Source organism: Cydia pomonella, chromosome 4 (assembly GCF_033807575.1).
Source record: "Cydia pomonella isolate Wapato2018A chromosome 4, ilCydPomo1, whole genome shotgun sequence".
Taxonomy (NCBI): domain Eukaryota; kingdom Metazoa; phylum Arthropoda; class Insecta; order Lepidoptera; family Tortricidae; genus Cydia; species Cydia pomonella.
Window position 1 is genome coordinate 6,261,542 of NC_084706.1, and position 14,152 is coordinate 6,275,693.

At 35.5% G+C, this 14,152-nt stretch overlaps 1 protein-coding gene across 1 annotated transcript; it reads right to left on the bottom strand.

Moving 5' to 3' along the window:
• Positions 1-3,853: 3,853 nt before the first annotated feature.
• Positions 3,854-4,390, bottom strand: LOC133517432 (uncharacterized). Its single transcript, XM_061850748.1, has one exon. The coding sequence runs from the start codon at positions 4,388-4,390 to the stop codon at positions 3,854-3,856; it is 537 nt and encodes a 178-aa protein (XP_061706732.1).
• Positions 4,391-14,152: the final 9,762 nt, after the last annotated feature.

Consider the following 14,152-nt stretch of genomic DNA (forward strand, 5'->3'; position numbering starts at 1 on the left):
GTATCTTTCACCGGTACACGGAGTGATAGCTAACGATAGTATAGTAAACTTACTAAACACTGTTTAAGTAGTGTTTAGTAAGTTTACGTTGGTCTTAAAATCATTGCATATCATCATTAAGATAGTCACTTAGAGACCATTGGTGAAGAAGTATTTAAAATCATTAACCATTTTCCGGGACTATCTCTTGGTCTACGGTATACATCTGATTGTAGAACTCACTAGTTATATAGATAGTCAATTAAATCGCTAAATATATAATATAAATATATAATGGTACTAAACGGATATAAAAGCTTTAACTAAACAAAAAAGGTAAAATATTTCGGCGCACCCCGACCTTGCCCTGAATGAGTGAATGAATGATAAATGTGAAGGCAAAGAGGTGGGTCGTATAGTTTCATTTCCTATAATGCGTAGGTTCGGCGCGACTTACCGCATTATTCATAAAACCCTCACTTAGTTAATTTATGTTTTATCCCTTTCTTACAAATTCATAAGACAAAGTGATAGATTAGTCGTTTTCAAACGACTACTTCGTAAGCATCTTCTGTCAGAAGAACTTAAATAAGGTTCACCATCATGTATATGAACATAATTATATGTATTAGTCTATCTTTTATACATTATATAAGTAGTAGTATTTAACTATTTATATATTTTTAATATTATTTGACTTCACGTTTAATTTATTCCTTATTATTTGTTATTATTTTTTCCTGCACCAACATACACAAATGTCTCTGTTTGACCCAATGGTTGACTGGTACAGAATGCCTTTTGGCATTAAGTTCGCCATTTGTACATTTTTCTTTATGTGTGCAATAAAGTTTAAATAAATAAATAAATAAATTAGATATAGGAGACAGACAATCAAAAGATAATGGACGCTTGTAACGTTTTTATGAATAACACCAATAGCTATGTCTAGATACCTATTACAAGCCAACTTAAAAGAGGAGGATGTTCTTATTTTATTCATTAATAACTTAAGTAGTAAATTTGATAACTGTCGCAATCTCGCTCGTATTTTTAAATTTTTCTGAAAATTTTCAACTCATTTTTTTACTATTTTTTCAAGAGATAATTCAATATAATTTTCTTTTTCAGAAAATGACCTTAATTGTATGTAAAACATACCCAAATTTCAAAGAAATCAGATTAGTACTTTGACTGTAATAAAATCAATCAATCAATATTTTTTTGCATTTTTTTAAAACCTGAAGCATCTGAGGCTTATTCTTTGGTGAAAGCACTACATATATATAGGTTAATAATCCAGTAAAAGGAAATTATATTTTTCGCTAAGGGCAGTTTGGCCATGCTTACCCGGCTATACCCTTTATCGTAAAGTTTTCGTGACGCACAAGATTTGTCACGGATTTGTAGATTTAAATGTGAATAGGAAATAACCATTTCTGTGAATATTATACATTCACTGCTAACGATTTCGTAGCGCTACGCTCGTAGCCAATCCTAGCGTTTTCCCACTTTCCGCGTTCCCGACACTCAATGTGTTAAATCAATTGTTGCAAAATCAAAATTCTGGGTTAAGGCCGCTGGGTATGGGTTCCTTAACTACCTTCTTAATTTTAATATTGGTTTTTTTATTATTATTTTGTATTGGGACCGTGCGAAGTGCATGGTGGGGGTAAGTAAAGCGATCCCAGCGCATATGGTGGTAAAAATTTGAACTAACTGCGGATAGCATCTTTTACATTTCGTACAATTATATGGCTCGAAATGAAACTTTGATTTACGATTACTCCTGAAATATTCATTTAAATTGAATGGTGTAAGGGACCGTTGTAATCTGTATGAAATGCTTAATATAACTTATTTATTTTGATAATTGTTAATAATGTAGGTATCCATGTAAATAGCTTTGCAAATGCCACATATCACGTGATCTTTTTCTAGAAGTTAAGAATGGATATAGTAAGTTATCCTTAAAAGATAGACATTTAACATCGCGGACTTTTTTGTAGACCTATGAATGAGAAACAACCCCACCATACATTGTGTTGTTATAGCTCAAACGGATTAGGCAGCGTTTTCGATTAAAGCTCCTAGCCAGCGTGATTTTTTCCGACAACATCGTTATATTTCAAACAATTTACACAAAACCTTAACAAGCTATATACTTAAGCCTTCCTCAAGAATCACTCTATTGATAGATGAAAGTCGTATGAAAATCCGTTCAGTAGTTTTTAGTTTTGGAGTAGTTTTATAAGATGTAGTGAATTGACGTTTTCCCCTAGACTTGGGGACACTAGGTTGCGTGACAGTCGTGCACGCTCCCAATACATTTTCATTTTTGTCATTTTAATTGTAATTTTGGCAAATTATATTGATGTAAGTAATGTAAAATATTCACGATTATAATTTAAATTCGTATAGATTGTCATACTTAGTTACATTTATATTGTAATTCTTTACACATCATGGAACAATGGTGTTCCGGATATTTGGTAGGTGTGCACGGAGCCGAAGCCAATACGTTGATGCCCTTTGGACGCTTTAATGTTATGTAAGGAGTACCCGACCGGATGCTGACCTTGCGCGTGTTATGGGACGCACGCAGAGGCAGCACCCGTGAGGGTGTAGATGGACTAAATACTGGCCGCGTGCCTATAAAAACGGCATGCAATTTTCTTTTCACGTCAGCAGCTGGAACAAGGTTAATTTTCTGCTTAAAAACAGTGAGCAAAATCGCATTTTGCTCACTAAGTGAGACAAAATAACATTCAAGTGACCTTTATATTCGAATGTCATTTCAACGTGCGGGGCCTAATACAAGTTCGAAATATTTGTATTCTATTGTCTTTGTTCCTTTCACGTCATTATCAAAAAGAAAGAGACAAAAATAAGTGCATACGTAATTCAACGGTATAACGGTAACAAGATGGGCATCCACGAAAAGCGACATCTACCATGGCTCAAATGGGGAAGACGACGCCATGGAGAGGCTTGTTGTTCAGGCCAGAGTGGATGGTACAAGACACAGATTGCGCCCCTCAATGCGATGGACCGACCAAGTGAGGGATGTACCGACTAGTCGGGAAAGCCGACTATCCAGCCACATTTGTATTAGTTGGCGATTAGTCGGCAAAAAAGGCCGATTAGTCAGCACTCTATAAGTGACTGCAAAACAGGACAAAAAGAAAATTATAGCCATTATTTGCCATATGTTTTATACCTATTTTACTCAAATACCTATTTGGGACATTTTGCATACGAAAAGATTTGTACATATTATTTGACCGCTTTCGTATGTCCGATTGCCTGGTGTTTTTAAAGAAAAATATATAACTTTAATGAGGATTCTTGAGGTCTTTGAAGCTACAGAGAATACTTTTTAGCTTACCTAATAAGATAACGCGTCTAGAACAGCAAAACAATTAAAACTAAAATTAAAATAAGACTACATTTCGTATCTCAAATAAGACAAAATAAATGTAAAATATTACTATAATAATTCTTAAAATGTTCGACTGCCGACTGCGTCATCTAAAGTTTAGTAATAAAACATATTTATTTATTTAAGCTTTATTGCACGATATAAAATTGTACAAATGGCGGACTTAATGCCTTAAGGCATTCTCTACCAGTCAACCATTGGGTCAAACAGGATTGTAAATATCGAGATGAAAAAAATGAATCACAAATCCAGTTACTTATGTAAACAATATAAAGTTATACACATACACATATAAAGATGGTGATATATACTTACATACATACTATAAATATGTACATACATTAAAGCTGGTCTTACTGCTCTCTTATATGTTTCCTTTGACTACTATAGGCATCTTCACGTCACACAGAACTCCTGTTAAAGATCTCCACTTTAACCAAGCAGTCGCTTTGCGGTTTTCGATATCTTTGTCAATGGAGATATCTTGCCATATTTCATTTTAGTAAGCGCAGCTTTGACTTCTTCTTGTGTTATCGATTCTATTGCGCCATGTACTGAAGGCAAGCTTGGCATAGGTTCTTGTGGGAACTCTTCGTTTAATAAGTTGTTGTAGTATTCGTGCCATCGGTCGTTTATATCTTTATCGGAAGTCAGCAGTGATCCTATGGAGTCTCTTATGTATTTGTTATGTTTGATATTCTTAGTTTGTTTGTTCCTAAATTTTGCAATTTTAAATATTTCTTTATCTGAGCCTGCTTTTTCCAATTTGGTGTACTCGTTCTCTTTGGCTGCAGCTCGTGAGTATGCCACCATCCTTTTGGCAAATTTCTTAGCTTCAATGTATCTTTGGTGGTCACACTCGTCTTTTGAAGCTTGCCAGATCTTAAAACACAACTTTTTCTTCAGTAAGAATGACTTTACATCCTCGTTCCACCAGTTAAGATCTTTATTTGGTTTCAGTTTACCCATGCTAATACCAAGTACCTACCTCTTTGGCTGCGTTTGCTGTGTGACTCTAGAAGTCGTTCCATGCAGTGTTGACATCTTTTCCTACTGTGGCATGAGTATCTAAGAAGTATGTTTGATGCCAGGTTTCTTCGTTGAGGTTTCTGAAGAAATTCTGAAGAAAATTTCTGAAGAAAAGAAGATGAGCATCCCCTATCCGCCACCTGGGGACGCGGTCTCTAGGGGTGTAGGCTCCCCCGAGACAACAAACATCATTACATTGAGAACGGATTTTTTAATATTATCTGAGCTACACATGGGACATGGAGTAATTTTGATATACCATAAAGCAACAAACATGAAGTGATTCAATCGTTATATCACTGCACGGGCTGTATGCCTATTTACCTAGCGACCGGAGTGAACGGCAGCGGGATGTCAGACTAGCAATTATCGGATTTATCCCATAACCATAATACACCTTATCTACTTTTTAGGGCTCCGAACCTCAAAAGAAAAAATGAAGCCCTTATAGGATTATTCGTGCGTCTATCTGTCCGCTTGTCATGGTCTATTTGCTCCTAAACTACGAGACCAATTAAGGCGTTTTGCGAACTAGTCGTTTTGACACTAAGCCATTCATGAAGATTGAATATCTGCTCGATGGTCGTTTTCCTACCATGTCATTTTGACATGTAAAGATTCTGGATTTGTGGTTGTTTTAGGGAATGCAATAACCGGGCGTTTTTCATTACCGGTAATTTACCGACGCGAAGTCCCACTAACCGGTTAACCGGTAAATTACCGGTTATACGTTTATGAAATAAAAAACATTGATTTTGCATTATTATTGATTGTGTCCTTATTTTCGTCAGTAACCTTTAAAAGTAATCAACAGCACGTTATAGAAACATCGACAAAACAAAATAATGAAAATAAACTATAAACATTAAACAAGATATATTTACTAATCATATTAAATAAAAAATCAAACATGTATCATTTCAAAGCGAAATGAACTTGTACATTAAATAAGCAACATCAAACTTTTTTAATTCTTTAAAAATCGCAGTAATCAAAGGGTAACAAAAATTATAACTAAAGAGTGACAGTCGTCATTTAAATGTCATACAAGTTTGCATTTACACATCTATCAATATAATATTGTTATTAAAGTAACTAAAACCGTAATCATCTAGTAAATATAAGAAAAAAAATTTTAACAGCAAGATAAGTTTCATATCATTTTAACACTAGTTACTTTAAAATTGCACTTTAAGAGGCCGTTATCGATTTTAGTCGCAAAAATGTCAAATTGATAGATTAAGCGCATGCAATTGTACACCTTTTGTTAACTATTAAAAATAACAAGTACTGGTTTCTTTTAGCACGTCTTGTTATCTTTCATTATATTAATTTTTTTTTTAAAACAGACTCAAATGATTTTTTTTTCTGATGGACGTTTAGGTAAACGCGCGAAAAGCAGTGATTTTGTCGATCTTATTTGTGAATTTCGTTAAGTTTGGACTGCTAAAAATGGTAATTTTGTATTACACATATCCTGTACTTCAACTTTAAGAAACTACATTTTTGTTACTATACATTTGAAGTAGTGTAAATGAAAGTTAGACGAAATCAATTTTCTCCAGAAATTACTTTAAAACAAGTGACAATTTCTCTGAAAATTGACTTAATTTCAACGTAATTTTGATACTTAAACAATCTACAACATTTGCTGAAACTGTTCTTATACATCATTTTGTATAATTTACTACCATAATTTATATGAATTTTTAAAAACTATCCCTTCTCGTCACCTATTACCGGGGACGCACGCTGGCGACCTCATTATTAAAAGGCAAGATGAAAAAACGTGCTAATATAAACCAATACTTGTTATTTAGATATTACGTAACAAAAGGTGTACAATTCCGACAAAATCTATCAATTTAAAATTTTTGCTCTAAAATCGTTACCAGGCTCTTAAGATAGGAGTTGGAATCAGGAACATGTCATCATCAGATCATTCTGTTAATTATATATAAAATAATTGCGTTTGTTAAATATCTAGGCGATTAATTAGAACGTTGCTTAGACATTCGTGAACGATATCTTGAACACAAGTTACCAGCGGTAGAAAATGTTCTTTCGCATTCCACACTTGTCGGACACTAAAGACTAAAACAAAGGACACTGAACATAGTAAGGCGGGTCGGGTAGGGGTGGCGAGAAGGGAAAGGGCCAGGGATTAGCGACCACTCATTTGTCACAAAACATTGCTTCCTAGTTCCTACTCCGACGAGATCATAAGATGCAGAAAAGTAAGTATTTTAAGTGTCTCTTCGTAATCGTAAACCGTAGTAATTGTTTTTTTTTGTAAGTACGAAGACATAGATGGGCTAATTCAACAGGTTGTTACATTTTTATTTGCCTATACAACGGTTCGGTAAATTCCCGGTTACGGCTGGAAATTACCGGTATTTTACCGACTGTAATATTGGTCAAATTACCGGGTAACCGGTTAACCGGTTAACCGGTTAGCATTCCCTAGGTTGTTTTGATCTAGTTCTTATCCAGGGCAGGCTATTTTGTTGTTTCAGCCGTTTTGATACCGACCCAAAATATGTGATAAGTGCGCGGAACTATTGAAGCGCGAGTCCGACTTGCACTTGGCCGGTTTTTCATGTCAAAGTCGACTTTATAATTCGTAATGAGTACCTTTGAAAATTGTATTAAGTGGTCGTGTTTACACGCGTCCAGGGTCGATGTAAATGATGTATCAAGGGCGAGCTGTCAATATTTACCCTTTCACTATGAATATATATTGACCTAAGTCAAAGATAATGATGACAGCCTTGCTTTGTAATGCTATTAAATGTAAATATGTCCTTGCCCATTGCTTCACTTAGTTCTATACAATCGGATAGCCGCGGGCTAAGGAAAACAGAAAAAGTAAATATTATTCTAACGGGATATTCTTCTCTTATCCTGTTTACTTGTAATTTACCGAAACCAGAACCAGTGCCTCCGCCCAGACAATATGTCATCTCAAAATCCTTGAAGGCAGTCGCATCCTTCAGCTTGACTAAATTGACTATATTTATTTATTAGTTATTACTATTGTAGGAACTACAGAGGTTCCAATCTACACTGGCCGCTTCTTGGCGGTAAAATGATATATATATCGACAGCCAAGTTTGACGGTTAGAAAAACTCGTTTATGTTTCATGCAAATATAATGTTTACGTTTCTTTATTAACTAGTAATTCAGTGTTGTTAAACTTTTGGCAAACTCAACAAATAAAGTTTATGAACGATTTGCCATGGTTTGAATGTGAAACCACATTGGTGACCCTGACGTGATATACAGGAACGATGCCGAACGACAGCAATATAAATAGCGGTGAGACGGCACCTCCAGTAGAGCAAGCAGAGAATCAACCATCAGAAACCAGTGCAAATCTGACGACCGGCGTTTTTCGAGTTGGCATACGTGTTTGGCCCGAAGAGCCGGCAGTATGGTTCGCACAACTCGACAGCCAGTTTACTTTATCCGAAATTACCAGTGACACAACCAAATTCTATCAGGTTATCGGAAAGCTCCACCCCCAATTTGCGATTGAAGTTAAAGACATAATCCTATTACCACCCGAATCAAATAAGTATGACAAACTGAAGACGGAGTTAATTAGGCGATTGTCAGTCTCTCAAGAGCAAAAAACTAGACAACTTATGCTACACGAAGAACTTGGGGATCGCAAGCCCACGCAATTCCTGAGGCATTTACGAAGTTTAGCTGGCCCATCAATTCCCAATGACTTCTTACGTCAAGTGTGGTCTGACCATTTACCCAATAATATTCAAACTATTGTAGCGTCGCAACCAAGACTTTCACTCGATGATGTAGCAGAGTTAGCTGATCGAATCCAGGAACTGGCGCCAAGTCCGAGACATGTAGCCAGCACTTTATCGGAACCAACGGGTGCCATGTCAGAATCATGTCAACGCGTCGACCAGTTACCGTCTACTGCACTTCCAGTTTTTGTGGCCCCACCCCATATAGAAACAATATAATACAAGACTTGTGCTAGCGTGAGATTGTATGTATTATACCGCTTGAAATTAAGTAATTCATAACTTATGTTGATTTCGTTCTATAGGCAAATAGCGGAATTCTATTGCAGAATTGAGCTTTAAATGTCAATAATAAGTATGTCTAAACTAAGTCACAGTGGCAGCGTCGCAGCTACAAAAGCGGTTTTCACTGATTTATTACAGGAACAAATATTCACAATAATTGTGTAACTATGTCTTGAACAAGACCGATTTCAGAAAACTTTGTATGACATTTTCGTCTCTAAATGCTGTCAAGAATACAGCTTTAAAATATGTCATGGATCCACGGTGTATAGTATTTTTCAAACAGCTCGGATACGGTGATAGCTGTCATCACAATACATTTCTGCGAGATTTAACATTTAATCCAGTAACTTTGTCGCCCTTTTGTATTGGGGTTTGTATGCGTTAAATTAAATCCGATAGTTCTGATTTTTACATACTTGTTTATGATGTTGGCTCAATGAATAATCCAAGTTAGTGACCTCAAAAAACCGCTAAAATTGCGTTTTTTTAGATTTGGGCGATTACCTATAACCCTAAAAGACTAGTTTTTGATATTACCTTCTCGGGGCGTTTTTAAAGTAAACTAAATTTGTCTCTGTAGGCCTAAAAGTTTCTGAGATAAAGTCTTTAAAATTTATAAAATAGGGGGGAAAGAATCGGCTCACAAGGTCCAATCTTATATTTCTTCCTGCTCTTAGCAACTAGGGCAAGTTATATACCATTTTCATATAATATAGGGACGAAGAAGTAATTTGTCCGCGATGTTGAACGTCTATCTTTTAAGGATTATATACTATACCCATTCTTAACTTCTAGAAAAATATCACATAGTATGTGGCATCTGTAAAGCTATTTACACGGATACAGTATTAATAATTATCAAATTAAATACGTTATAGTATTTTATGCAACAATTGTAATTCTCGTGGCGTATTCCTTTACAATGTTCGCCTACGCCTTCGGCTCCGGCTCACATTGTAACTCACGCCACTCGCCTTTTTTGACCTACTTATACAACGTTGCATACAATATTTTTCCTACGAGTCAACAAAAATAAATCTTAATTTAGGTAAACAAATTACAGCAAAAGTATATAGCCAAGACGCGCGAGCATACCTTGTTCCGCGCCCAGCCCGCCCCGGGCCGCGGCCGGCCGGCCGGTCGGCGACACCTCCTCGTAACTCATGAGGCCCTGGTACTTGCTACTTGCTAAATTAATTTTTTGGACAGTTTTTTCTCAATTTTGGCCACCGTAGCCTACGGAGACTAACAAGCAACGCTAAGCGGTCTTCGTAGTCTATGGGTGTTGCTATATTACGAGTGTCACATGCGTGTTTCTGACTTATGAAGTAATTATTTTTACTATGCAACCAAATGAATATTTTGTAAGTTTGTTAGGTTGGTAGCCATTAATCGCAGTAACGTTATAGCTTATAAAAGCACAAGAGCTTTTATGAGGAATAGACAATATAGACTTTTCTAGAAATCTTTTATGTATGTTCTTATATTCGTGTTAATGAATGCATAAATGACAGATAACAGTAGAGGAGTAGGAAAATTATATTAAGCATTTCATACAGATTACAATGGTCTCTTACATCATACAATTTAAAGGAATATTTCAGGAGTAATCGTAAATTAAAGTTTCATTTCGAGCCATATAACTTGTACGAAATGTTAAAGACGCTATCCGCAGTTAGTTCTAAATTTTACCACCTTATGCGCTGGGATCGCTTTACTTACCCCCACCATGCACTTCGCACGGTCCCAATAACTTGTACGACATGTTAAAGACGCTATCCGCAGTTAGTTCTAATTTTTACCACCTTATGCGGTGGAATAGCTTTACTTACCCCCACCATGCACTTCGCACGTAGCCAATACGGTGACAGTACCGTATATACAGGACGTATGGCAACCCTACTAATATAGTATTTTTCTAATATTTTTCTAACTCGATGTGTCGTGTCATCTCCATATAATTTATAACCTAAAAACACCAAATCTCGCAAAATTGTACTGAAATGACACCTGTCAGCGAACCTATCGAGTTTGATTCAAATTCAAAATTCAATTTTTTTTAAAGTAGGTATTATTATGTAAACATATAGCTAACTTAGAAAGCCTTTTCTTTCCTTTTTGCGATATCGTTAGCTATGGTAAATGTCTTTAAAACAATCCAACCCATAAATGAACAAACTGTATTCAGCAGCAGGGTCTAGTAAACATTGGTCCGGGTGGCGCGTGTCATCGGGGCCGACGTTTGGCGACGCCTGGCGAAAGCTTTTAATAGTGTTTACACTGAGATTAATGAAAGCTTGTCAGTAAAACTAGGTTTATTTTACAATCGGTTGGTGCTAGAGTAGGATCACCAATTAGGCAATTAGTTTCTTTATTTATTATTAGGGTCAGGTTCTTAAAATAAAATGATCATCGCGGTTTCTACTTGAATTTATTAATAAGCTAAAAAAAGGAAATAAGTCAGCTGTACCGGTCCGCGGGCCGCAATTTGGTGAGGGTGACCTTGTGCACTAGCACAGGCTATTTTGTTGCGCAACATGCCCAAAGAAGATTTTGACGAATACCGAAATGAGCCGGAATAAGAAATAGATGACCCATGATAGTGACGAATGAAGAATGGGTATCGAAAGCAGAACGGGACGAATTTAAGAACTTGACAAAAAACAATTGAGACGAGCCTAGATGATACCTTCCAGATGACCTAGAAACTTGAAATATGACATCAAATTTATTTAAATACAAGCTATTAGGTGTACATAGAGGAAAAAATCAAATGAAAAATGGAAATTATTGAAAAATCAAATGGAAAAAAAACATATATTGATATAGATCAAAATCCTAACCCACTTCCAGATGACCTAGAAACTTGATATTTGGCAAAAAGGTAGGCTATTAGATGTACATAGGGGAAAAAATCTGAAAACTGAAAATTATTGAAAATTCGATTGAAAAAAAAAACATATATTGATATAGGTCAAAATCCTAACCCACTTCCAGATGACCTAGAAACTTGATATTTGGCAACAAGGTAGGCTATTAGGTGTACATAGGGGGGAAAATCTGAAAACAGAAAATTATAAAAAATTCTATTGAAAAGAAAACATATACTTTGAATTCATATATTGTTGTTTGGCGATCTACTCCAACTGCCTCCAGTGAGACAACCGTCGCCATTCGAAAACATGAAGTCGACTGATATACTTAAATGTTTAGGTTCCCTTAGCGTTCCAAATTTATGGAAAGAACTATTTTCTTATGACGAATTGACAATAAACATGAGGCAAAAAAAACGATCAACTTTTCGGCGAAATGTTGGATCGAGTAAGAACGGGTGTAATAGAAAGTCAAGACAGATGTGCTTTGTCTAAACGACTCCGCTCAATCGAGTCAAGACCTGAAATTAAATAAGGTCCAAAGTGAAATAAATGTTGTGTAAATAATTGTCTGTTTAAATTAAAGGTTAAATGTATATTTCTTATTAAGCAGCAAACATTGTGGTAGTATCAAAAAACAAGAAATTGTTATATAAATTCATTTTAGAACGTTGCATATTCTTGTAACTAAATATTCAGGATTGTCAACGCAGAACTTGGCATCCATATAGATCTCAATTCTTTTGTAGGCGAAGACAACAACGACGCATTATCTTAATTTTATATTGAACTTGGCTCTCATTTCACATTTATGTTTTTGATGGGATATTACTTACCCGATCGAATTCTCGAAGAGAAGCTCCTTTACCTAACGTCGGCGTCCTCTCAAGGCGGCTGTACTAATTTTTCTTTAATAAAACAAGTGTAAGCAGGTTGCGAAGGGCAAAAGGAATCTACCGATATGTCATTTTTAAAAATCCGGCCAGTATCCTAAGTTACAGAGTGTTCTGAACCATCAGTACTTAAAACCATACCCCTACTCTCTGGTGAAGTCGCAGTCGAGTAAAATGTTGATTTTGGGTTAGACCATGTACAAATGTATATACAAAAATGGAATTCATATTCCTCCGAGTTTCCTATTAAGTGAATGTCCACTGGAAGTGTATAAATGCTAAACCTAGATTCAGCGAGTATTTTCTATAACAAGATGTATTTTTTCGCAAAGATATCTAGAACTTTTTTGTGTAGAATTTAATAAGCTTTTGCGTTGCCCGTCGATACAATGCCAACTGAGCTATCGAAACTTACCCATTGACAATGAAGGTTTCCACAATATGTTTCATTTGCGCCTTAGAGCGGCGCCTAGTGACATCTACCGTATCGTAAAAGTGCTGTAAGATGCTGGCTTGTATCCCGAACAAAGAGAATTTGAAATAAAGGTGGATTATCAAATAAATTTTTATAGCCACAGTAAATTTACTGCCATTTTTCGACACATGATTAAAACTTAGAACGCCATTTGACTTAGATCCTTATTCTTTCACTGACATGTGTTAAATTTGTTAAATATCAAAAATTCTCTTTGATCCCGAAGTCGCGAGTTCTAGTCTCTACGAGTCAGTTTTTTCCAATTTTCCTCTATTTTTAAGCATTGTAGTTTCGTTTACAGAAGTTATAAAATTAGTTATTGTCTAAACTAACCTTTAATCACTTGGTACTCGCTGTAGCTCCCCCATCGCAGGAACCACGCCATAAGCGTTTCACAAACACACTTGCACTCACGTTTCGTACACATCGCAAATCTCAAGCTTTTATTCGGTGGTACTCCTCGATAACATGTTGGTAGGTAACTGTAGGTACCTAAATGTATGATAACTGTATCATCAATAGAACAACGCACCAAAGATCTGACATTCTCCTACACTTAGGAGCAAAACTGTCCCAATAGTAGCATATAAGAAGAATGTGGAGAGGTTGATGTCGATCAAGGGCCTCCCCTTACATACATGGTTAATACATAACAGTACTCCTTGAAATTTTCTACAAATCGGCCTAACATATGATGTACTGGCATTTACGGTTATTTTGTAATTTCGAATCAAAAAGTAGAAAAAAACACATTTTTATTTTTTCTACTAATATGCTACTATTGGGACAATTTTGCTCCTAAGTGTATACTTACCTACACAAAACAATACAATAAATGTATTGTTTACAAAGTTAGATACAAACATCTCCTCTCTTCAAGTTTGACTCTTCTTGTAAAGGTATTAATCAATTTGATTTGTTATCGATATGTAACGAATATAATGATATAACAAGCAACACGCGGGAATGCACTGCAAATATGTACGTAGGTATCTTACTTATCAATTACAAACTAAGATGCGATTTTAATTCTCTAAGATTTCCATCTACGAGTACAGCAGCGTCAAAGTAGGGGAAACTGTTCTACCTCGGGCAGTTTTTTCTTTTATAATTTTTAGAAAAAACCTAGGCTCCATTGTTGTTTATCAGAATGTCATAAAATACATTAGTAAACTATCTAATAAGATATAAAATTATTAATTTAATAATTATATGGGTTATTTATTTTGATAGGATAGATTGACGAAAAAAAAAGAAAAGTGACCTTAGACATATCCCGTTGTGCCTCTGACATGATAATTTTAATTACAAAATTTATAATATTATCATAGAACTAATATTCATATAAATCACAGATATTTTTATCTATATTTCCGGCATTTAATATATTTTTCACGTTAGC

What these genes read in the sequence shown, in the direction of transcription:
- LOC133517432 (XM_061850748.1), bottom strand. Translation starts at nt 4,390, where the DNA reads ATGGGTAAACTGAAACCAAATAAAGATCTTAACTGGTGGAACGAGGAT.